Raw genomic sequence first — 26,092 nt, forward strand, 5'->3', positions numbered from 1 at the left:
ACATCAGCTAAAATTAATCATCATGTCATGTCATGCAGGTGAAATGCTAGGGATAAAAAACGCAAAGATTCATTTTTGTATGGGTCAGGTAGCCATTTTCCAAAATACTATTCCCACCGAAATTCAACATATTACGAGGCCTTCCTCTAAAGTGTAAAACCCTCTCCAAAACCACAGGGTTTTAGGATCCTTCTTCTCCTCCTTTGCTTTTCTTCTGAGCCGCACAGAAGAGAAATGCCCCCGAAAAGCAAAAAACATTCTTCAAAGGCAGCCTTTTCCCCCTCTCCTTTATCAGCCTCCAAAAACCCAGATGATGCAGAAATCAGCAATCAAGAAGAAGAGCTCTTATGGGGTCTGGAAGAAGCTTCCAGAAAATACCCATCTCTTATCTCTAAAACCGCTTTTATTGGTAAAGTGTTTAACAATGATGCTGTTCATGCTTCAATTGGAACGGAAGCATTTGATATCAAAGGGTGTAAAATCTGGATGTCGGAATCCGCTATGATTGCTTCTTCTATTCTTCCTGGATCCCTTGTCTCGGTAACTATTCTCTTTTCATTTATCATTATTAATTTGGTTTTTTTGTCGAAGTTGAGTTTTTCTGGTTTACTCTGATTTCGGTCTGAAATAGGGCTGCAATTGACTTAGTTTGAGTTGAATTTTGGCCTAATCGAGCTAAGGTCGACTTAAATTCATTAAGCTTGAGCTTGAACCCAATGGAACCTTGGAGCCGAGTATCTTTGTACTCAAAGTTGGCTCGGATACTTAATCGAGTAGTCGAGCTAGCTCAATACCCATTCGGGTCGAGTTGAGCTGTTGAGCCAGCTAAATTCATTTGGATCCCAGTCTGAAATATTGAGCTTCTAATTTACTGCTTTTGATGGGGTTCTGTAACATGGATTTGTTTCATTCTGTGCCTTCAAATTTGGAGTTGGCCTTTATCTTTTAACCCAACCTCCTAAACAGAGTTCAGTTTGAACTTTTCTTTCTTTCTTTCTTTTTTTGGCTGTTGTTTATTGTGTTTGTTGAAATGGTGTGCATTTGATTAAACTTCACCATGTCATTTCTGCCAGTAAATGATTAATTATCAAAATTATGTAATTAACGGTATTTATTTTGTATAAAGTTTTGGTCTTTTTTCTTTCTTTTGTTTTTTTGAAACATTATTTTTCGAGATTTGGAGAAGGCATTAACTGTGATTTGGTCTTTAATGTATAAAAAAGTGGGATGATAAGCTGTGAGATTTGTTTTCTCTTGTGAGGCATGGATATTTTGGACGACATTACAACAGGGAGGTGGTCTTTGTGAATGTGTTGAATTCTTACAAAGCTTTCAACTTGAAAGAACTATGGTGGTGGAGTTTGAATTCTTACACTGGGGGGGCATTTGGTTTGGTAGGAAAAGTTCCCTTTAGGTGCACCAACTGCTATATTAGATTATCAACAATTAGACAGCAAGAGATGAAGGGGCATGATATTATGAAAAAGGAAAAGTTAAAAAGAAGAAATAGAATTGGATGCTCATTCCAGTACAACGATCAGAAGAAGGGTCAAATGGCCTAAGCAAAAAGCCTTTTGAGGGATTAATTGCCATTCAATTCTGATTCTTCCAATGAAATAAACTGGCCCTTTCAGGTCCTTTCTTTACCTCCTATTTACTTCCTTTTTTGTTCAGGCACTACAGTTTGGCTTTCCCACTTAGAAATTTGGGGTCTTATTCAGTTCTAAAGAGAGTCTCTATGTTAGTCCACAAATATCTCATTTATTTTACCAAGTGCATTTCCATATGATTGAGATTGCTGCATCATCTTAAAGTGTAATCAACCGTTTAAGAATGTGACATTTGGCATATTGTAGCTATTCAAACACATTTGAGTAATATATATACTTAGGCATACAGAATGCTGCAACATTTTTTTTTTTTTTTGTTTTCTATGAGTACTTTGTGACTTTACATAATATTTTTTTCTTCAAATTGTTGCTTTTGGGCAATCTTTTCATGGTAATCAGCATATAACACTGCATTAACAGGTCTCTCTTGCTTCTTCAAGGAAACTTTCGAGTGGCCATCCTTTGTGCTCTTTAGCAGATGAATGTGCAACGCATTTCGGGTTTGAATTTACTGAGAAATTGGCTAATGATGTGGGCTGCTACTTCATTCTTGCAACTGTTTTTCCTTCCAGTAAGGTTTGCAGAAGAATTACATATATGTCTTTTCCAATTTATTGTTTCTATTACCTGTCGCTTCTGCAAATTACTGTTCTTTTCGATAAAAGTGTCTGCATGTGGGGCTTGTGTCTTTGGTATCCCTGGCATGGAATTTTCCCTGAAAATGTCCAGCTGGGTGAAAGGAAAAAGTTTTTATGAACAATCTAAATCTTTGTTATCAAATAACCATTTAGATCTTATGGTGCACTATGAGTTGTTTGCATGGTGCCCAATCTGAATTATATTTTTGACTCTATTAGATGGATATCAGAATGGCAAAAGACTTGTATTAGCTTACAAATTTTTTGTCTTTGCAAATGCAAAACTTAAAAACTTTGGAAACCACAGGATTCGCTTCACTTATGAGCTGATTCTTTAATAGATTGGATTTCCTCACAAAGGTATGAACAGTTCTCTAAAAGAGCCTCGGAGAACTAAGCTAATTTGTTTATTAGTAAGAGGTGCATCAAATTAGTTTCTCAAATTCCCCTAGTCAAGTGTTTGCTTAAACAATCTTTTTCTTCAACTTTAACTTTGGGAGACCGAAGAATAGGTTAGAGGGAAGAAATTTAAAAACAGCACAACATGAAGTAATCTTGGCATCTATGCATATATAAGAGAGAAGGAAAGAGGAATTATGAAGTCGGGATAATCTAAAAAATTCTAGTTACAGATATTGTGAAATCACCAGTCTTAAGCCTGGATGATAACAGATCTTGGATCACAGTAAATTGCGAACAGGTCAGGGACTCATCAAACAATATCGGGACCTTCATAGCTAGCCTATGGGGCTTCCAAAAACATCTGTTTAAAGAAGTTAAATCTGACTTTGCTAATCTGGGCTTCAACTGAATCTAACCTGGTGGCTATAATCCATGCACTTTGCAAATTGGGAGAAATTTATGTTCAAATTGCAAGTAATCTGGTTATCTGACTTTTGGCCACCCTTCCTGTTTAAGTTACTGATGGTAAATCCAACTGAATCCCAGGCACCATAATTTTTTACATGGCATATTCATTACTATGGTGAACCATGACTTTCAGAATGCATTATCATGAGTTTATCATTAATTTCATCATCTTCATCGCTGATGTACGTGTTGCTTTATCTCGATTCCTTTTGCCTTTCAATCGTTTTTGCTCGTACTCTTCACTTTATTGATTACATTTGGATGTCAACATTTAAGGAAAAATGTCATGCAATGTGATCTGTGCAAAACTTAAGTTTACAAACGACTTTCTGCCATTTTATCTGCAGCTTGTGAAGGATGCAGTGCGCTTGTCTCCAAACCTTTTCCTTACCATGGGTTGCCCTGCCTCAGGCCGGGCTTTGTATGTTAATTCCATTCAGGATCGACCGGTAATGGGCGTTGGTGAATTTGGCAAATCACACAGAATTAATGATTTTGGTCTTTCATTGAACAACTGCAAGGAATTAGATTTATCTTTTGTGTCGTCACAAACTAAATTTGTGGCAAGTAGTATGTCCTCCAATAATGGTCATTTGACTGAAAGAACAAATATTCAAGATGTAAATAGTAAGATTGCATCCCCAAAGACCCCATATTTTTCTCAATCAAAACTGAAGTCTCCAATTAGTGGACGCTTCAGTATGCCAAACTTTGAAGACTCAAGATCAGATTCATCCCGCTTACAAGAGATGTCAGAGGATATATTTGATGTGAAGGATATTTTAGAGGATGATGATGTCAGAAAACTTTTGCAGACGTGCTGTACTTCATGGTTATTTTCTCGATTTTTGCTGTGTGGAAACCTTTTGGCCATTCCAATACTCTCAGGGCTTTGCATTTTCCATGTTATAGGAGTCAGTAGTTTGTCTACAGAAAGTAAGAGATTGACTGAGAACAGCTGTTGCAACTTGACATCTCAAATGGTTGACCAAGTGGATCATATTGTAGATGCCTATTTTGTTGATCGTGGAACCAAAGTTAGTATACATTTACCAAGGCATTCTGCACCGGAAACTCCATTAAAAAGATCTTCAATGTGGTTGGAACCTGTACGTCAGAGTTTCATTGCTAAGGAGGGAGATGACTTGCCAAATTTGGGAGGTCTTACCGTGGAGTTTGGAGTTCTGAAAGAGATAATTGTTACATCAGCAGTCAGGTGTAATTTATCCAGGTGTTTTTCGCAACATTTATGTGCATATGTACTCTTAAGAACATAACCATGTGGTGACTTTTTTCTGTTATTTGTTTTTTGTATGGGAGGATTAAACAGAAAAAAACAAAATAAAGTATCTTATCTGATTTTTAGGTTTTGTCTTACTTGCCTTTGTGGACTGACATTTCCCAGGTTGTTTTTAAACCAAGAATATGTAGATTATTATGAGCTGTGTATGACTTGCATCCACTAGGTTGCTTTTAAGCTGGGTGTAGATGATTACAAGTACAATCATTTTTTAGGCTGCCATTTTTCCTATTGTCAGCATATGTATGAAAGGTTTTCAGTACTTCTGATAAAACTAGAGAAATAAACTTTTTGTTCAAAAACTATTTCAGTTATTGCGGTGTGAGTCTTAATCGTCTCTTCTTTCAGTCGCTTACTTATTCATTTTAGTCATGTATAGTGGGTTGAAAACTATCATTGGCCATTTCTTGGCTTCTTGCTTTCTGGGCTGGGTGACCCCTCTTCTAGTTGATTGCATTATATCGATTTTGTTTATCCAGGAAAAAATGAGAAAAGACGAGTGGGAATTGCAGGGTCTGCTGCTCCCTTGGTTATTTTCTCAGGTTTTCCCCTTTTTTGGCCAATCTGGTTGTAAGATGGCAAAATGACATTGTGGTGTAGCATGTGATCATCCTGTTTTCGGATCGTATGCATTTCTTTTCTAAGATGTAATTTGCTAGCTCCCATCTCAATCATGAGATTGCTATTTTGGATTGACATTCAATTTTAGGGTGAGAGATTCACGCTTGGTTTTTCTTTAAGGAGGGCAATTGTAATATGGCTTTTCTTTTATTCTTTTCCTTTTTCTTTTGGGGGTAGTTTTCCATAATGGGATGAGGATGCGTGTTGCCATCTCTAAGTGCAAAAGGCATCTAGATTTTGAACATTTTGGTAGTATGTTTTGCGGGTATTAGGGAAGAAGTAACAAATCTACATTTCATTTTGACTTTTTTTTCCCTTACTTCTTGTGTTCTTCAATTCATGCTCCAGTGATAATTATTTAGAGTTTGTAACTTTAAGTAGCTTAACTACCATTGCGTGGGTGGAGGAATTATATTTAATCCTAAGGGAATTAGTTAAATACGAAGGAAAGAATGCCAAATCTCCATGTGGTGAGTTTACATGATTCAGTGTGTCAGTGGCTGTCTGAGGAAGCAGCAAACGAGTTTTCATTGAGTTTAAGATGTTGAGAAAATCTGAGATTGATTAATAATAGCCTTTCACTTTGTTGTATAAGCTTGGCTGTCGGGCACTTCGATATTAAATATGTATGTTCAATACTATTTTTGAACGTTGTGCTGATTCCTTAAATTTTTTAAGTTTGGGCTTGCGACCTACAAAAGGCGTGATTCTTCATGGCCCACCTGGAACAGGAAAGACTTCTCTGGTTAGGTTGTGCGCTCATGAGGCTGGTGTAAACTTATTTTCTGTCAATGGACCTGAAATCATAAGTCAGTATTATGGAGAGAGTGAAAGAGCATTGCATGAGGTCTTTGATTCGGCTAGCAAAGCTGTACCAGCTGTGGTTAGATTTCTTCTCTCTTTTTCTGCAAACTTTTATTGGTTCTTTCAGTCCTAAGTGGTGAAAGCTTTGAACCTAACGAGATCCTTTTAATTGCTGTTTAATTCTCCATTGGTGTTTGTTCGGCAATGTTCATCTTTCTGTTTGTTTTACTCTAAGATTCTGCCTTTAGTTCTGTGCTTGGTGTTGTTAGGTTGCCTATGTTGACCTTTTTTGCTTTCTTTTTTATTTTTTCTCTTAATAGATTCTGCCTCTAAGTAGAAGTAGACAAACAAAAGTAAGACAGAACTTTTCCTATGCTGATTACTTTTGTATTTCCTGCTATATGGAATCTTTCGTGCCGGTAGTATAACATGTTTTGTATGCACTATATGGGGATTAGTAAACCAGCTTGCTGAGATGATGTTTTGGCTTTAAAGATGACCTGGAAAATTGATCTAACTTGAGCCAATTGAATCCTTTTCTTTTATTTTCTGTTTTTTTTCGTCATCCCTTTTGGTGAACTTTTGCTTTGATAAAGTGTTCAGTGTTTCGGAAGAGAGCAATATTACTGCTGGAATTTGGTGGACTCATGCTTTGTTATTCATGCATGTTGGGTAATCTGGTTTCTTGGATTCGCAAGTTAAATTTCTTGTCTTGTGCACTAGATTCTTGTGTTTGTTTGGTGGCTTGTTGTAAAGTGTGTCACCAATTTCCCTTGATAGCTTACCTCGAGTATTGTATTTAGCTGATCATATCTGGAAGGTGTAAGGAGAGGAAGGCCTCCTTCCGGGGAGGCCTGAGCCATCAGTGAGATACCTTGTGGGACATAAAAGAGAGGACGAGTACTTAATTCTACATGAGAAATTTCTGATCTTTAAGAATGTCATAAGTGTAGTTTTCTCTGATAGGTTACATTGCTCACTTAACATAGTTGCAATACTTTTAGGCTATAATCTACTCTAAAGCTTTGTTGATGTTTCAGATTAGTATTATATTCTAATAGTTTCAGAATGAAAAGAACTCAAACTACCATTTTTTCATTTCATAGTCGTCATACGACTAGGATATCCAGCTGCCTCAAGTAACTATTCTGATTATTGATTAGACAAAACTGAATTAAGAAACCTTGTGAATTTGGGGTTTCATACCTTAAAATGCTAAGTTGAAGGTTTATTCCTTCTGATCAGCCTGGATAAAAACACGCACAATTGTTAAGTTTCTTTTCTTGTCTTCATTGAGATAGTTCAGAACTACAAGCTTTCACCTGGGAAGATGTGTTTTTTGCCTTTGATTGGAGTGAAGCCTTTGGAAGTTGTTCTTCCAACATCCATAGCATGTCAATATACCCTAGGGGAAATTGTAATGAAACTTGTGGCAACTTTGTTCTTCTTTTTGCTCTTTCCTTTTCATCTTGATCTGTCACTTTAATTGGAAAAAACTTCTTATCAAAGGCCTTTACAAGAATTAAACCACTGCTGTGGCAACATTTAGGCCATGGTATTGCCCAAAAGCATTTTGACAAATCCTGATTGACCATCATATTGCTCAAAAGCTTCTTCATTATTTTTTCATTTTTAAACATCCAGATGTATAATTATCGTATATTTGATAGTTACCCCTATTGTCGTGCATGTAGCATAGCAAATTAGATGGGCATAATATTTACTGTATTTGATTGAAAATTGTGAAGCTCACTGACTAATAATATGTATGCCAACCCGTTTGACTAAGATCAGATGAATCCTGATGGCTGTGTCATCTTTTCATTCTGAAATTCAAGATTTTAGCTTTGACAACCAATGGAGCAGGTCTGAGCATGCCTGTTATCTGTCTGAACTTAATGATGGATGGAAATCATATAGCATGCTGATTAGTGTAAACCTATTTTTATGCATTAGAGTGTGCAATTGATGTAAACATTTTAAGTCATATATGCCTCGCAATCATCAAAGGTGTTCATACTGTATTTTCAGACAATTTAACAGTTCTTTACCTCTTCTTCCTTTGGTTAGTTGCTCCCTCTTAAGCTGTGATTTAGATAAAATTATAAATTTGGGTTACTTTCAAAAATTTTATATGGTTCGCCAGAAAATTACATTCATTTGTGAATGCAGGTTTTCATTGATGAGTTGGATGCTATTGCACCTGCACGTAAAGATGGTGGTGAAGAGCTATCTCAAAGAATGGTAGCGACATTGTTAAATTTGATGGATGGGATTGGCAGGAGTGATGGGCTTGTTGTCATAGCTGCAACTAATCGGCCTGACACTGTTGATCCTGCACTTAGACGGCCTGGAAGATTTGACAGAGAATTAGAAATTGGTAATTTGAAATGTTCAGTTTTGCCTTTTTTTTACTTCAGCCTTCTCTTTACCAGCTAATTCTTCATTGTATTCTCCTGTTACTGTCGTTTAATGACCAGATTTTTGGCTGCAATAAGGTCCCCATTTTGCAGTTTAATGTTTTACTTAACCTGAACATTTATAGGAGACCGTTAATTGAAATTTGTCGTCTGTCATTACTGCCTTAGTCTTACAAGTCCCTGGTGGGCCTTTTTGCTTTAATTTGACTAAGTGGTTCTTGTCTATTCCACAATCATCATATGAGGTCTCATACTACAATACAAGCATAGCTAACTGTAGTTGGTAATCTAAAGTTAGTACAGCTAGTAAATTGTTATCCTAAATTAATATTTTAGAATGTATTTCTGGATATCTGTGCCCCAAAAATATGTTAAGGATACTTCAGGTGAAATTAGAACTGTTTCCAACGTGACCTATCTTCCCCACCTATCTTCCCCAGATAAAATTAGAAACTGTTTCTAACTTGACTTATCTTCTCCTTCAGAAGTGAATCTTTCTTCATTCTTTCTATATCCCTCCCTTTGAGTCAATCATCAGTTGCATGCAGGAACGAAAGTAGGTTGGCTTTTAAGGCCTCTATTATTTATGTTAATTTTGGGTGCCTTTGCGGCTTAGTTTTTTTTTTTTTTTTTGGGGGGGGGGTGGGTTGGGTTGTTGGGGAGTGTGGCCTTAGGGAGTGCCAGTTATGTCATAAATACAAACAAGCAGTGGTTTCTTATCTTCATTTGAACGGGGATTTTAATTGGAAAGTGTTCACCAGTGCTGTGTTTAGAAAAAAAAGATGCTGCATATATTTTCATGGAAGTTATTCTTTGTCCAATTTCAAAATGTTCTTTTGAATTCTAGATGTGTTCTTTTGATTCTAGTAAGTAGTTTTTAACTAATTGTCTCCACATTTTGGACTTGACCAGATACAGAATGTCTTTTTGTTTCACCAAAAAAATTTCTGTGCAGGTGTTCCATCTCCCAAACAGCGCCGTGAGATACTGCTTGTACTTCTCAGTAAAATAGAGAACTCTCTTTCAGAATCAGATGTTCAGCATCTTGCCACAGCTACACATGGTTTCGTTGGTGCCGATCTAGCTGCACTATGTAATGAAGCAGCTTTGGTTTGTCTTAGACGCTATGTTGATTTGAGTGTCTCAGATGTTGGTTCAGAGTGTGATCCATCAATTGATGTAAATGATGGTTGTTCTCATGCTGATATGACAAACTGTTGTGACCTTCCGGTAAATAATTTGGAGGATTTGTCATCATCTATTTCAAATTTGCATATTTCGTCTGAAGCTACAGATTATATCGAAGTAGGTGGGACTTGTGCATCTGGAACTCCTGTTTTAAGGGTGACTTCTGAAGATTTTGAAAAGGCTAGGATGAAAGTTAGGCCAAGTGCCATGAGAGAGGTATGTCTACCATTTTCAGCCTGTCTTATAAATCATAGCCGATTAACCTTTTATGTCATATGGCAAACTCTATCCTGATTCCAATCATATCAGATCCGCAGTTTCTTGTATCATTTAAGAGATTCATTTGCTTAATATATCTTTCTAGTTATTTCATACTATTCAAATTCCTCAAATTGGCATTGCAAACTGGACATGCAAGCTTCTCTTTTGTGTGCTGATCATCATGCTTCTGAATTTTTGCTCATTAATCTTAATAATGGTGGACCAACAATGTTGACTTTCAATCGTCATATCTTGCCTTCTTTGCCTTTTGTTGACATGTTAAAACTTGCAATCAGGTAGTACTCGAGATACCAAAGGTTAGCTGGGAAGATGTTGGTGGCCAGAGAGAGGTTAAGATGCAGCTGATGGAAGCTGTTGAATGGCCTCAAAGGCATCATGATGCTTTCCAGCGCATTGGAACTCGGCCCCCTACTGGAGTTTTGATGTTTGGTCCTCCAGGATGCAGCAAAACTCTCTTGGCACGTGCAGTAGCTTCAGAAGCTGGATTGAATTTCCTTGCTGTAAAAGGTCCAGAACTTTTTAGCAAATGGGTTGGTGAATCAGAGAAGGCTGTAAGGTCTCTATTTGCAAAGGCGAGGGCAAATGCTCCTTCAATCATATTCTTTGATGAAATAGATGGCCTAGCCGTGATCCGTGGGAAAGAAAGTGATGGAGTTTCAGTTTCTGACCGTGTTATGAGTCAACTACTTGTTGAATTGGATGGTATTTAAAAAATCTCACCCCTACACATTTATCTTTTCCTTGCTGACTTCTTTGATAAAATATAGTATTTGAGACTTGCAACCCTCAGTTGTTGGTTCAAAAAAATTTGTATTACGTATACATGCAATTTCTTCTTAAAACTTACCTGCTTGAATTGTTTCATAACTAGGTTTACATGAGAGAGTTAATGTCACCGTCATTGCTGCGACCAATCGACCAGATAAGATTGACTCTGCTCTTCTGAGACCAGGTGTGTGCTAATCTTTTTTCCTTCTTTTAGTTTGTTTGCCTAGAGTTGTAATGCTGCTGCTTCTCACATAGCAAGGAAAAACTTAAAACTTGTTTGAAATTCTATAAGGACGCTTTGATCGGCTGCTATATGTGGGGCCTCCAGGCAAGAAAGATCGTGAGGAAATATTCCGTGTTCATCTCCGTAAAATGCCATGCAGTTCTGATGTGTCCATTAAAGAGCTTGCGCTTCTTACAGAAGGTTACACTGGTGCAGATATATCCCTTATTTGCCGTGAAGCAGCTATTGCTGCTATTGAGGTACATCAGTATTTGATGGAGGAGGGACCATTCCACTTCTGGAATGGCTTTCTCTGATGGAAAAAAGGAATAAAGCATATTTTTCCAACTTTTCACCCTTTTTTTTTATCATTTGATAGTATTTCTTGTGATATCAGGAGGACTTTAATGCATCAGAGGTAACTATGAAGCATTTGAAGGCTGGAATTATGCAAGTACCACCGTCTGACATTTTATCCTATGAAGAGCTCTCAAATAAGTTTCAGAGGCTTGTGCACTCAAGTGCTGAAGATGTCTAGGAAAGCAAATTGTCATCAAAGTAAATGAACTCAAATTTCTTTCTGGTAGTTATCAGCCCTATCTTATGAATGCCTTTTAAAAACTTCTTGTGCTTTTTGATGGGTAATGTATGTAAATAAAAATATGGTCTGCTTTTGCAAATATCATTTTTTATTAATAACTGCCTCATAGGTTTGTTAAGTTGGAATATAACCTGTGTAATCAATTCATTTTTTGACGGGGTTCATTAAAATTTAAGATTGAGATAACTTCTAAATTCCACAACCAGAATCTGCTGTTAGTAGTACCTCATGTCTGTCAAGCAAGGCTTTATCATTGAGAATGAGAAGGTAACTGAAGGCCATTCTAATTCCCTTGAGAATCTAAATCTTGCTTTTGCCATATTCACTTGTACTTGAGAGTTAAATCCATTCGGTAATAAGAAGCTCCAGGTGCCTTAAAAGGTGCATTGCAGGAATACTGTCAGGATAGTCAAATTGACTAGTTAAGTACTAAAGAACATAATTCATGAGGGCAAGATTGTGCAGATATTAATTGGTAAGGAGTTTACTTTTTTCCCTCCCTTGTGCTTGGAGTTAAAAAGTGCTTAGACTGCTCCACAAAGCAAATTCATTTTCATTTAGACATTTTATGCCCATGGTGAAGGTGCCATAAGATGCTTAGGATATCTACTGTTAGTTTTATTGACCCAGAAAGCAAATTCATTTTCATTTAGACTTTTGAGAGCCCACGGTGAAGGTGCCATAAGATGCTTAGGATATCTACTGTTAGTTTTATTGACAAGTTTAGGATCTCTTGGGCAGTTTGGTGTTGCATTCTGCTTGCCATTTCTTTAAACCTTATGGATCACTGGTAGCAAGTTACATACTGCAGCTTGATTGAAAATTTAGTGCTGTATTACTACACTAGTAATAGTTCGAACATACCTTGAGCTTATGCTAGGCTGGATATCGATTATCAGCTCTTTAAACTCCAAGATATGGATTGAACTGCATACTTCTTAAAACTTACAGACCTGAGTATTGATTTGGAGTTTTTATGAGGTTTGTAATTCAAATCTAGCAAAAGGACTGTATCATTGCTTGCCCCTGTGAGCTTGATATCATAATATGTGTATGTTTCTATACTCATCTAATCATGATTTATGGCTGTATATCTATCTTCTACACAGCATGTATCTACACTAAGTGGATAGTTGTCCATGTAGGCTTTCAAATTTCTTCCATTTCTGTTTTAGAGGGTTGAAATGGACAGAATGCCGTAGAATTGAGAGGTTGTATAGTAGATGCATTGAAGTTTGTTGAAGCTGTTTTGCTTTCTTGGATGGTTAAAATGTACAGAATGTCCATTTCTGCTTTTAAACTTGGTTCTTATTTGTTATTTGGCTTCTTTTGTTTCTCCTCTCCAATTTGTATTTTCTTATTGGTTGATTCGCAATGCTGTTTGGTTAGCCAGCAGAGTACCGGCTGGTGGTTGCCAGTGCTGGTCATAGTTTTCAAATTTGCCTGTTTTTAATTGAAAGTGCTTTCTTTGTTACTGAACTATGGTGTTAATATTGTGTATAGCTCTTTCAAAGTCTTCTTGTCAAAGCAGGCTCATCTTTTTGAGTGATAAGCCATCGAGACATCACTTTGTGTACTTGGACAGGACCAGTGAAGATCTATTTAATGTTTCCTTTCTGATTCAGCATCCCTCTTACATCTAGTTCTTGGTCATGCAGATAGAATCAAGTTCTCTTTTGAAGGTTCAAGTGTTGATCCTAGTCTGCAACACAAGGCATGCTGCATTTCGAGGATGAACCTCTTGGCTTGGAACTTTTCGCCAACGCATGCAATGAGAAATTGCATGCCAAAAAAGAAGGTTGCAGCTTTTCCAGTGATGAAAGGTGTACACCTTGAGCCTCGTAGGTCGTGTGGATGAACCATTTTGCAAGGCAATCAAGAACATATTGGGTTTTACTGACATCTCAAATAAATTCAAGAAACATATTCGAAGAAATTCTGACCCCCAGTTGGAATGGTTTGTGGGTTCCGAACAGCTATAGCAGCCGAACCTAATAAGATAGCAATTACAACCTAGTACTTGGCCGTGGGCTTAGAAACCCCCTATTTGCCAATAGAAATGTTGGCCTACTTCCACACCAGATATACTCACAACATTCTTGGATTCATATGTCATCATACTAAAACAAGAAGATGCTGACCGGTGATGTGAGAACTTTTGGTCCCTAGAGTTTTAATAGTTTGTACTGTTGTATAGTATGTATTGGAGCAATTAGGTTTGGATATCCAACTAATTTAGCTCTTGTTCATAATCATGTGCAGTGATATGTAATGCCACATGCGTTCCCTTTCCGTTTGTCCTGTCCTGTTCAATCCGTCACCATGCAGACTCCATCAGATATACATATTGAATGTCTTTGTGATGGATCAAGAATGGATAGGTTTTTTTCTTTTCTTTTCTTTTCTTTTCTTTTCTTTGTTTGGTTTTTTCTCATTTTTACTAAACCTCATGTAGGTGGATTATATCATCACTGGCAAGATCAAGAATAGATAGTCTACTCGATAGAAATAGGAGATACCCCTTATTCTCGTCCAGTCACAGTTCGTTTGGCAGTTCCCTTGCCTCTTTTTCTTTTTTTTTTCCTTCCGAATGTGAAAGTGGAAGCTCTTTCATCGCGGGATCTTTTTTCATCTGATGGAATAAGAAAGATAGGTCAATCAAAGCACTTATCCCCATCTTCTCCTCCCTTTGAGAAAGAGGCAGCTGTTTCAATATGTATGATCAAAAGGCAAATTTAAGTATACATTTTAAAGTGGGTTGTTGATAATTAGTTTCCTCCTGCTGATATTTTATCATAATTATTTAGGTACATTTTTTGTTTTTATTTTTGGCGGACATTTCTGTATATCATCTAGAGAGCTGCATGCAGGGATGATTGTAATCCGTGAATTTTAGGAAATTCATTTTGTTCCTCAATATGTTTAACACCACCTGTTTGGTTTTGGTGAGCTCAACATGCATGCACCATTAATTTCTATCTATTGCTATTTTTTTTAGGTGGTGCAAAACTTTTTGAGCAAAGAGTTGGATAAAATTTGGATTACAATTTTAAAAAATGGTAAAAGGTCTGTCTTTATAAACCAGACTTTGCATTCAAAGAATTAGATAGAACTTGATTTGAAGCAAAATGCATAAAGTCTTTTTTTTTTTCTAACAAACGTTAACTGTTCTATATGTATGCTATCAACACTTGATAGTACAAGGATTAGTTACAAAAAGGGGTCACTGTCCTCATTTTCTTCGGTGCTAAGTCTATCAGTCATATTGGGAAATCTTGTTCTCATTTAATATCATGCACTAACTTTACAGCAAACTGAGTTAGTGAATGGCTGATTTCATTTCCTGACTTAGGTATAAATGAGAAACTACAGCTTTCAAAACCTGTTTTGAGATCCTGAACGTCTTCCAGGATAGTTGCAATGTTGAAATCATAGTCATTGCACCTATTTATATGGTCCACTACTGATTTGCAGTCTGTGTGAACTATTATTTTAGTCCACCCTGCAGTCTTGGCCATTAGCATTGCATTCCTTACTGCATAAAGTCAGTCTTCAAGAATATGTCAGATCTGCCTCCAGCAAGGAGCTCAGATGGTGACCACATGCAGTAGTATCCCGTAAGTCACCAGTTCGAACCTTGTTGTGCTAAATTGCTGTGCATCCTTGGGCGGGGCTCTGTACAGTCTCAGGGGATTAGTCCGGCAAAAATGCTAGGATACCCCTGTGTGACCAAAAAAAAAAAAAAAAAAATGTTAGATCTTCTGTGAAAAAAGGCGTGTAATCCATTGAATCTGATGCTAATAGTACCTTGACACAGGCATCTTTTTATATACTTCTAGTAGCATTGTTAAACCATATTTAATCTTCAATTAGTTGATCAATTGTCTTTATGTGATTGGCTTATAGTTTGAATACTGAATGACTCGGGCTGTTAAAACTTTATATAGTGACTATGCAGTTACTATTTATTTGATGGTTGCTATATAGTGTATGCATAGCTACTGCTGTATCTTTGGCAATTGCTATACTTATCTTGTGCTCAAGTAATCTAGTCACTCTTGACCTACTTAATTTATAAGTATGAGATTAAGAAACATGTGAAAATAAAAAGAAGTTTTATCTTCCAAGATTTATTTCTTTGTATTTGGAGTGGATTTATTTTCTACAATTTCAGTTTTTTCATTGCTATTTTTGTGTCTCATCTAGGCAAAATGGAACAACAAATCAATTAATCAAACTTCGCCCAATCGAGTTGATAAAATGTTCGAGAATCACATTTTAATGTGTTGTAGTTTAAAATTTACAGACTTTTATCATTGATTTAGTTTCACGGTTTTAACTCTCATACTAATGGTTTTCTAATTTGTAAAAATGTTCAGTAGTTGCATTTTATTATGGGGAGATTCTATAATATCTTTTAAGTATCATACAACGAGTAAAATTCATCATCCAAAAGTATTATTAACCCTTAGATTAAATAGTGTTAAATATTTTAAATTTAAATTATTATCTTTAATGAGAGATACAACTTGAGAGAATCGTATTTGATAACATAGAATTTTTCTTTACTATGTAGTTTGTAACATGAAAAATAAAAACTCTATATTGAATATACGATGGACAATTCTAAAGTAAAATGGGCTTTAGTTGACCATCTTTAAAACTGGACAGGGTCAAATTGGGCTATTATTTGGATCCACTGGTTGTTCCATAAAACGCCATCTATTTACTTTGCTAATTTTTCCAGAACCATGCGTAATTTAAAGGATCAAGTGTCTCGGCAATGTCAATGTACGACAAATCGGGTTAGCCTAATCTGGGCCATCAAATTCACACACACACATGTATATATTTATGAATGTATTTAAACATGGTTATGTGTTCGATTACATGTGAAACATTAATAAGTTTTAGTGATTGCCAAAAAATCTGTCAAGCTAGTGGGGAGGGAGGAGGAATAAGTTGGGTGATTTAAGAAGAGGGAGTATAAGTGAGAAGTTCTGGATTCAAAATACATTAGTAGGGGAGCATTCCATCTTAAAGAGAAACCTCCACGGGAGCAACGGTGGATGAAGCGGAAGCAAGAATATTGGCTTGAGTGTTGTAAACATTGATGAGAATCCAATGCCCCCGAAAACCTAAGGGTTCCTACACAAGGTTTATCTACGGAGGATGAGTCAAGGCCTAAGATTAGGCTGAAAGGCGCAGTCGATGGATAACAGGTGAATATTCCTGTACTACCATTTGTCGATCCCAAGGGATGGAGGATGTTAGGTTAGTCAAAAGATGGTTATCGGTTCAAGAACATAAGGTGTCTCAGTTTTTTCAAGGTAAGAAAGGTAAAAAAATGCCTCAAGCCAATGTTTGAGTACCAGATGCTATGGTGTTGAAATAACCCCGCCATACTCCCTCAAAAATCTTGAATGACTGTAAACAGAAAGGTACTTTATACCAGAAACTGACATAGGTGAATAGATAGAGAATACCTAGAAGCGCAAGACAACTCTTTTTGAGGAACTCGACACTACTTATACTGAAGAAAACAAATCTATCACAAATCTATTTATGTCTTTCTCTTTCGCATCGAAAAATGTTAATGACACTCTCTTTGACTCTTTGATTGTGTGAATTAAATAAAAATACTTATATTCTTCAGTGAATTTACTAACACTTTTTCTTATGGTAATAAAAATAAAAATTAGAGACATTGTTATCATGACATATATCAAAAAATTAAAGAGCATCGTGAACAATGAGGAAGTTGTGTGCCATTAATATTTTATGTCCGCCAGTGTTGATTAGTATCGTTCTCCTTTCTTTTCCTACTTTGCCTTCTCACTCCAGCCATCCACCTTTTTAACGAATTTGAAAAGAAATACTGACCAATTTGGTAAATAAAATTCAATTTCCAATTGACCAATCAAAGGAAGCACAAAAAGTACTGCCAATTCTGTACGACTTCATGTTTCCTTGAGAAAACTTTTGATGTCCTTTTCGAGTCTAGATATTGCTAAAGGCATTATTAAGACTATCATTTAGTTTTTTTTAATAGAAAAGATTATTTCATTCAAATAAATCTACACTATACATCAAACAAACATGACACAGATACATATTGATTTGAAATTAATAGATATAACAGATCTAAGAAAACAATACAAATAAAAATAACATTGATGCTTCTATATATTTTCCATCCAGATGAACCACTGTAATCTAATACATCAATGCATGTCTGCTGACAATCAGATCTGATTAAAACTGGTTCAAGTCCAAAGAGAAATTTAGATATGATAATAATAAAGAAATTGCAGATCTGAGAAATTAGATGCTAGATCTACAAAATCTCAATTTCATAAAGATAAAAATATAGAAAACTTTCACTAGGAAAAACCTAGAAGAGAATAAAACTCTCACTAAAACAATTTAGAAGAGAAGAAACTCTTATTAGGAGATCTTAGAAGAGAAAAATCTCTCATTAGGAAATCTTAAGAGAGAATTTATTCAAATAAAAAAATTAAGAATTATAAATAGTACTTCCTCCCATGGGAAAAGACCAGATTTGGTCTTTCTCTCATGGAAGAGATAAAGAAGATCTTGGCTGGAAGAGTTCTAGAAAAAAGGGAGAGAAAAGATTTTTAGAGAAAGAAACTGTACAGATAATGTAACTAGACATAGACTATCATTTAGTTATCCACTAAAACTTCTTATATTTTTAGAGAGATTACGGCCTTGTTTGGATTGTGATTTTCCGTCGGAAAATTACGTTGTTTTCCGTAATCACATTTCCCTATTACCTTTTTCCCTCACATACATCAAATCGCTACAGTAATTTTTCCATGAAAAATCATGAAAAATGCAATCCAAACACATCTACAATACTCAAAACTAGTTTTTTTTTCTTAAATTATCTCTTGACTTTATGAATGAATCCCAAAAGAAGAAACAAAAAATTGAGATGATAAAAGTCACAAATAAGTTGCAAATTCAACGTCTTGTTTGGATTGTAATTTTTCGTAGAAAAATTTTTACGTTTTTCGTGAATATGTTTTTAAATTATTTTTTATTTCACATACATTGAATCGTTATAATATATTTTTCGACAAAAACTCCTAAAGTAACAATCCAAACCGAAAATTTTCTTTTGTTCAAAAAGAGTTCACCTTAAGCTTAAGTTTGGAAAAGTACTTGAGATTCCTTTCTTTTGTATTTGGATATTATTTGCACACATGTCATTTAGTGTGATTGCTGATGCCTACTAACCTAAAATCACAAGCAATAGTGAGGAATCTTGAAATCAAAGTCAATCCTAAATATCCCAATGGGGTGATGGTTTTATCATGACAACCAAAACAACCCCACCAAAACCCACATCGAGCACCCAAAAATATTCTCTCTTAATCAGAGAAAACTCTATCCACACAAATAAACTAATCACTTTATCTTTCACACGAACCCCACAACCAAACACCTCCTTCATTTAAAACTCATTTGATTCCCACTTCAACAACAAACTACCTACAAAAGAATTCCCACAAAAAAGTGGCCTAACTTTGCTATTATTATTATTTTTTTGCTCAATCACTCTCTTATCTTTATTTCTTTCCTTTTCCCAGATCCCAATCACATTACATTCCTGCCCCCTAACAAAAACCTCATCTTTGATTTTGGACCAAAACCCACAAAACTCCTAGCCAGAAAAACCCAAAAAAACCAAAAAAAAAAAAAAAAAAAAAAATCCCAAATCATCCACTCCTGTTTTCATGTGCGTGTAACCCACGCGCCCATGGCAAACGCAAGGAAGCAATCGCCAGTTGTCCTTTTTAAGATCCAAAGATCTTTTGAGACCTTGACTTCCTTAATTCCTACAAATCAACTCAGCTGCCACCTGATTGATTGCTACAGTCCAATGGATGCAGCGCGTGTACCGCACGCCCCAAACATTACTTCCCACCTCTCCACACTGTATCAGTGTATCTACAATTGTGTCCCAACTCCCATGTATAATAGATACAGAGATGCAGATACATATAAACAACTGTAAAATTTACTACAAAACAAAAACAAAAATCTTTTTTTCTTCCAACACTCTGAACTATGGAACTATGTAGCTGTCTATCAAAGACTAAAAGATTAAAGGGAATAAAAAGACCCCCAAATCCCGGAAAAATAAAAACAAGAGGAAAGAAAACAGCTCTTCCAAGTCCCAACTCTCATAAAAATCCATAACAAAAGCATCAGCAAACAGTACTCCTAATAATAGCTGAAAAGAAGAAAACAAGATCCACCTCGAACACCCCTCCCCATAAACCACACACCCCCCCCCCCTCCCCAGCCCCCCCTTTCTCTTCCCCAAGACAAAAACACCAATTAACCACCCCTGGATCCTCATCAAAATCTTGCACTTTCTTCTTCCCCTCTTCCTCCCCTCTCTCTCTCTCTCTTCCAAAACTCAATCTTTTGTTTCCTAGAGGGAGAGGTACAAGAAATAAGAAAATTTGAGAAGTTTCCAAAACTTCTACCGTCCTTCCCAATTTTCTACACTCCTTTTAGCTCCCCCTTCACAGTACTAAAGTTTTAGTAGTAATCATTTTTCATCATCCTCATCATCATCATCATTAATAATCTCCTTTTCTTGATTTTTGAGTGTTCCAATTTGGACGATACTCCGAACCCACAAAATTTTTTCCCTGTATCGAATAAATTAACCATCCCAAAAAGAGGATCTTTTTTTCGGTGGAGAAAAGGAAGAAAAAGAAAAGAAAAATATGAGGGAGGATGACTCAAATTGGTTTGCTAAATGGGAGGAAGAACTCCCTTCTCCAGAAGAGCTGACGCCTTTGTCCCAAACCCTAATCACCCCTGATCTAGCTGTATATTTCGATATTCGAAATCCCAACAGCCCGCATCACCACCACCACCATCAGCAGAATCCGCCGCCGCCGCCGCCGCCTCCTCCGGCGCCGTCCCAAGGTCAGAATACTCCCTCCTCTCAGCCCAACTCATCTGCGGAGTTTGACTCCTCTGAGCTGGGTGGGACTGGCGGAGGGAGTGGAGGAGCAGGGGCGGGTTCAGGAGGCGAGGAGCCAGCTAGGACCCTGAAGCGGCCCCGGCTCGTGTGGACGCCACAGCTTCACAAAAGATTTGTGGATGCTGTGGCCCACTTGGGGATCAAGAATGCTGTCCCCAAAACTATAATGCAGTTGATGAGTGTAGATGGGCTAACACGCGAAAATGTCGCCAGCCATCTGCAGAAGTATAGGCTGTATTTGAAAAGAATGCAGAGTATTTCGAGTGGTGGCGGCAATGGTGGTGGTGTGAATGGTAATGCTTCAATGGCTGCAGCTGGAAGCGAACCAGATTTGTTTGCGAGTACGCCTGTTCCACCACACTTTCTGCATCCAGGCAGGCCGAATTCGGACCATTTCTTGCCTTTTGTGCCTATGACAATGCAGCATCATCATCAGATGGCAACAGTGGTGGGGCACCACCATCCTCACCCACAGCTACAGCAGCAGTTTAGGGATTTCGGTACATCCCCGCCTAATGGGCAGTTTGAGCATCGATTTTTGCCCAGGCAATCACAGCAGCAGGTTCAGAGGATGGGGACACCAGTGCATAGTAATACTCCTGTAATGCCATCTTACGTGGAGGATTTGGAATCAGCTACGGCTGCTAGTGCGAATGGGAGGAAAGTTCTCACCTTGTTTCCAACTGGGGATGATTGAATTTGGGGTAACTGCTGACTTTTCTTTGTGTATTGTCGATCATCAATTTGGGTTCTTAGTCCTGTGAAAAATTGTATTTGGAGTAACTTTTTAGTTTCTAATTTAGCAATTTACCTTTCATTGTGCTGTTTCTAGTTGTTCATGGTATTGGGTTCATCATGGACTTGTGGATGCTTTGTTTAGATTTTGGTGTTGTCTTCAGGGAGGTCATCGTTGCATTTGGCGTTAATGGTTAGGGGATCAGTGCATAGTATCAGTTCTGGAGTCTTTTAGTTCAATTCCATGAACTCCTGCAAGTGTAATTAAGTTGCGGATAGCATTTTGTCATCTCCAATTCTACTTCTGGTGGCAGACAAGCCAGTTATTGATGGTGTCTCTATTTTATCCATTCTGCTTCTAGTGACGGATAATGACCATGATGTCACTCTGGGCGGCAATAATGTAATCAGCTCTATGTGGCTTTCTTAGAGGATTTGCTGAAGTCCATGGTAGCCTGTAAGGGCAGCAAAGAATGATGTTGGAAAACAAGCATGGCGTAGATATGTCCTCTAGTTATCTTAGACTCAGATCAAATCCATGGATATTAAATATGGTATTGCAGTTTTGGCAATGTCCAGAATCTCCACCATTAGGAACTTATATATCTTGTTTTCTAGTTTTGTATCTTGTAGAGATGAGTCCTGCTTGCTGTAAATTGTGTGGTTTGATAGCAGACTTTTAAACCCTGTAACTGGGGAATCTTTTAGCAAAGAATAACAATTCTAATGTTATTAACATGTTTCCTTAATTGCAATATAGGCCATGTTTTCTATAAATACTCTTTACTTCACATACAAAGAATACATCTTTCCTTAATAGCTGTTTTCTTTAGTCAACTGCATCAATATTCTGTTTTTGACTGGTACAGAGAATTCAGAATTTAAGGCTCTTAGTTTTGTAAGGTAACTAAATTTTGCATTATCTTCACTTACATACACATCTCGGCTTGTAATCAACCTGTTTGTGTTAATCAGAAAATCTCTTCTCCTTGTTCATCTTGTAACTCAAGAATACTGAATAAGTTTTTGTTTCTTTATCTGGTGCTTTTACTCCACACAAATTTTGCTAATAGCTTGAGCTTTAAATATATGTCTGTGTGTGTGTGTTTTTGTGTTTATGTGGCAAGAGATTTATATTCTGATCTGGTACTGGATTCTTTGTTTTATGCTTGGAAAGAGGTTGTTTGTCCAATATATTAGTAGATTCCTTCCATCTCTACCTCTTTTTCATGACTTCAGAGATGTCATTATTTCTGAAATATCTCATACACGTCCAGATTAGATTAAGCAAACTGATGCTTCTACATTCTTGGTTCTTTGGATCTTGAATTTCCCTTTCTGTTTATTGAGCAATTGGATATGGAATTTAAATCGAAGAAGAAGAGCTGCGAGATGAAAAGTGACAATATAAGAAGCGTAAAATCGATTAGCAATGCATCCGTAGACACATATATTTGACAATCATCAATGATGAACCTTGTTCTTATCATATTGAGAGATTATTGACCTCAAAAAGATTGGCATAGATGACGCATGTATAGAGTCAAAGGTGCTTTTTACCAGATGTTTTTCTGTTGGTCGATTTGAAAACTAAAAGTTCAAGTTGGGGGCAAGCTTTCCTCATGAAGTTGCCAATCTCATAACAGACTCCGCCAATTCTTTCATTGAACTGTCATCTTGACACTGTAGTGTACATTATCTTTATGCAGTTCTGACTACTTTTGACAGCTCATCAGGATTTGAGAACTGAAAATCAACGTCTAGTTTATGGACATTAGAGTGGTAATCCCTCATTTCATCTACCGAAATCTCTAAATCTTAAATCTAATTTGATTATCATTTGCAATCTGTTGCCTGCGTGGGGTTATGATTCTAGTCAGTTTAATCCATTTTTAGTCCTATTTGAGCTTTTAAAATTCATCAGGTTGGATTATAGGTATTCGTGTTATTGCACCCAAGATTTTTTCTTTTTTTCTTTGCTGCTCGTATTGTTTCTTCATTTCAGTGTGACTGAATCTGCAGCACTATGTTGACACAGGCATCAAGTGTTTAACAATTTTGCTTCCTAGTCTTTCACTTGTACGATGTTGATCAAAGGAGTAATGTTTTCTGCAGTTTCTTTTGGTGCTTGCTAATATGTAGGACATTCAGGATACAGTATCTGTTCATAAATTGTTTCTGCAATATATTCCAATTTTAAGAACCTTCATTGGAGGCATCTTAAGGGCCATTTTTCTTTTTCTTTTTTTTTTTTCGCGGCTTGTTTAATTTGTATAGAACAGAAGAATTCTTTAAACAAAACCTGAAGTTAAGCTCAACTTTCTTTGATAAATTGCAAGCTGAGCTGAGAGGAGAAGTTAAAATAATGTACCTTGGTTACGAGTTCTGAGTTGCCATTAGCTGTGAATGCCTTTTGCTATCATCTTTTCGTCCATTGCTTGACTTTGGAATACCTCAAATCTCACGGGTCTGGTTTTTCAATTCATGACCTCGCTGGACCTTAAGGGACCCCTTCAGTCAGTGTGTATGTGTGTGTGTGTGTGTGTTTTTCAACTTTGAAGGGGCTAAATTTCTGATCAAATTTCGAGGCAGAAATTCACTGGATATTTCCCACATTGCTGCTGACTTGACTTCAAGTGAGAGAATAATCGTTAATCAAATTCTTCAATTTTTTTTTTTTTTTTTTTGGGAATGGATATCCAGAATTGTCGAGAAAAGTACTGCAACTGATTGTCAAGAATGTGATAAAGGAAGCAATGGCGGACATAAAAGGGGGCGACCGGGGGCAGGGGCCCCAAAATCTTTTTTTAACGAAACTAATCCCTTTGTCCCTCCCTTCCTCCAAAACAGATCAATTATTCCCTAGATTATATCACTTTAGATTGCCATTTTTCCTGCAAAACATTTCTACGTTTATCGCGAACATATTTTTCATTCACTCTTTTACGTCATATATATTAAATCGTTATAGTATATATATATATATATATATATATATATATATTACAAAAACTCTAAAAAAATAGCAATCTAAATGACATATAGCAATAAAGGAACTATCAATCTCTCACAAACCAACACTTATGTTAGTTGTAATTAGTAATATCATCAATTGAGGAAAACTCCATGCCATACAAGTAGAGTATCTAGTTGAAGGACTTTTTTTATGTGAAGCTCTCATTAACACACTTAAACTACATCTAACTTATCATGAAAACACGCATAATCACAATTATTGCACTCTTGCATTTAGACACTTCTTCAAATTAATTAAAATTTTCAAAAAAAAATTAACAATTGAAACCCCTCTCCTAACGAGTGCCAATTGGGCTCCCATTAGCCAAACCGTTTGGTAAAAACTAATCCCACAACTAATAACTTTTGTCTATCTCATCAAACACCAAATTTCCTAATCCCATTAAACTTGCGTCAAGCACCAATTTTTCTTTAACTTGAACCTATTTTGCCTTGCCAAAATCCAAGATTTGTTACTGCAGGCAGGGTTTTTGCATTCTGTTTCTTCCAAGCATACTAAGTTGTATAAATTTGAGTAGCAATGTGGACAATGATCCCAAGTAAATTTCTGAGTGCAGATATCATTGGATCACTAAATTATTCAACGTAATATTTCGCTTACATCATAAACATATTTTTCAATCCACATTTTTATATTTTCAACTATTTTGTTATCTCATATACATCACATCACAAAAAGTGTTACAGTAATTATTTCAAATAATATTTCATATAATACTCTATCCAATCACACTAATAATTTGTTTCTTCCGGGAATGTTCAAATTCAGAATAGGAACGACTTTTTCCTGGCTTTCCACAGTCTGTACGATCGGTGTTTTGCCACCTTTAGTAGAATTCATGTTCACAAAACATCAACCTGAGCACATGGAACGGACACATAAAAGATTGTTTGGACGGGGAGTTGACAAAGCACATGCAGGAAACCTACAAGATATCATATAACCCACAGCAACAGCTACCCCAGCATAGATGGGGGTTCATAATCCTTCTATATTGAAAAATGTTGAATAAAAAATTTAATTGCCTGAACATTCAAGCCTTCGAATTACACATGACAATACAGAAATTAATACAGAAAATGTAAAGACTCAAATTATATATATATATATATATATATATATATATATATAGCCATAACAGAAACCTTCCATGAGGTTTCTCTTAATATCACCTAGCACCTCTAAAGTTTTAAAAATATCACTTATCTCTTTTACTTTTGTTATTTGTGTAACAAAATTTAAAAAAAAAAATCCTAAACTACCCTTTTGCTCATTTTGCTAAATAAAAATGCTTCTAAGATATTTTGTTTACTCCAAGAAAAACCATCGTCTAAAAAAACACTCTATTAGTACCACTACATCATAAAGTTATAGTCCATAAAAATATAAATTTAGAAAATAAAAAAGATATTTGTGAAGATATACACTAGCACCAATTTAACTCTATATGCTCAAAATCAATTTCTTTTGAACATTATATATTTTTTTTCAACTTCTTAACACGTGGTTCAAACCTTTCAATAACCTTTTAATTATACTAATCATATAAAAATTAACTCAAAATAAATAAAGAAATCACACCCCATTCAATCACAATCACAAAAAGTAAATGATAAACAAAATTCAATTTAATACAATTTACAAATAAAAAATCGCATAGTCATCCAAAAAATGAGTAAGAGAGAATATTGAAGAAGGGGAAAAGAGAAAAAAAATGACCTTTTTTAAAATTTTTTTGATCTCCATTTATTTGATATGTGAATTATGTATGAAGTGAGGGTTAATAAAATTTGTTTACACTTATTAGGGGAGATAAGTGATATTTTTAAAATCTTAGAATTGCTCAGTGATATTAGACCAAACTTCAAGGGAGGTTTCTAATATTATCCCTTTTCAAAAATTTCCCAGCTTTTGGCAGAATTACCACCACTAATTGTTTCTAGCAACTGTCAGATCTCAATTGT

The 26,092-nt window shown here is 36.2% G+C and overlaps 2 protein-coding genes across 3 annotated transcripts; both read left to right on the forward strand.

The window, feature by feature from the left end:
- The first annotated feature begins 234 nt into the window (after window positions 1-234).
- On the forward strand, window positions 235-13,618 carry LOC113773038 (calmodulin-interacting protein 111). Of its 2 annotated transcripts, XM_027317558.1 has the most exons (11): window positions 235-540; window positions 2,031-2,186; window positions 3,466-4,349; window positions 5,718-5,922; window positions 8,016-8,223; window positions 9,219-9,667; window positions 10,009-10,435; window positions 10,605-10,685; window positions 10,794-10,984; window positions 11,122-11,307; window positions 12,984-13,618. In XM_027317558.1, the coding sequence occupies exons 1-10, from the start codon at window positions 235-237 to the stop codon at window positions 11,260-11,262; spliced, it is 3,048 nt and encodes a 1,015-aa protein (XP_027173359.1). In that variant the 3' UTR covers window positions 11,263-11,307; window positions 12,984-13,618. The 2 variants fall into 2 exon arrangements, with proteins under 2 accessions (XP_027173359.1, XP_027173361.1); XM_027317560.1 differs by lacking the exons at window positions 235-540; window positions 2,031-2,186 and adding an exon at window positions 3,229-3,300.
- Window positions 13,619-19,672: 6,054 nt separating this feature from the next.
- On the forward strand, window positions 19,673-21,833 carry LOC113774987 (transcription factor MYBC1-like). Its single transcript, XM_027319667.1, has 2 exons — window positions 19,673-21,060; window positions 21,256-21,833. The coding sequence occupies exon 1, from the start codon at window positions 20,094-20,096 to the stop codon at window positions 21,051-21,053; it is 960 nt and encodes a 319-aa protein (XP_027175468.1). The 5' UTR covers window positions 19,673-20,093; the 3' UTR covers window positions 21,054-21,060; window positions 21,256-21,833.
- The last annotated feature ends 4,259 nt before the right edge of the window (window positions 21,834-26,092 follow it).

Source organism: Coffea eugenioides, chromosome 6 (assembly GCF_003713205.1).
Source record: "Coffea eugenioides isolate CCC68of chromosome 6, Ceug_1.0, whole genome shotgun sequence".
Classification (NCBI taxonomy): domain Eukaryota; kingdom Viridiplantae; phylum Streptophyta; class Magnoliopsida; order Gentianales; family Rubiaceae; genus Coffea; species Coffea eugenioides.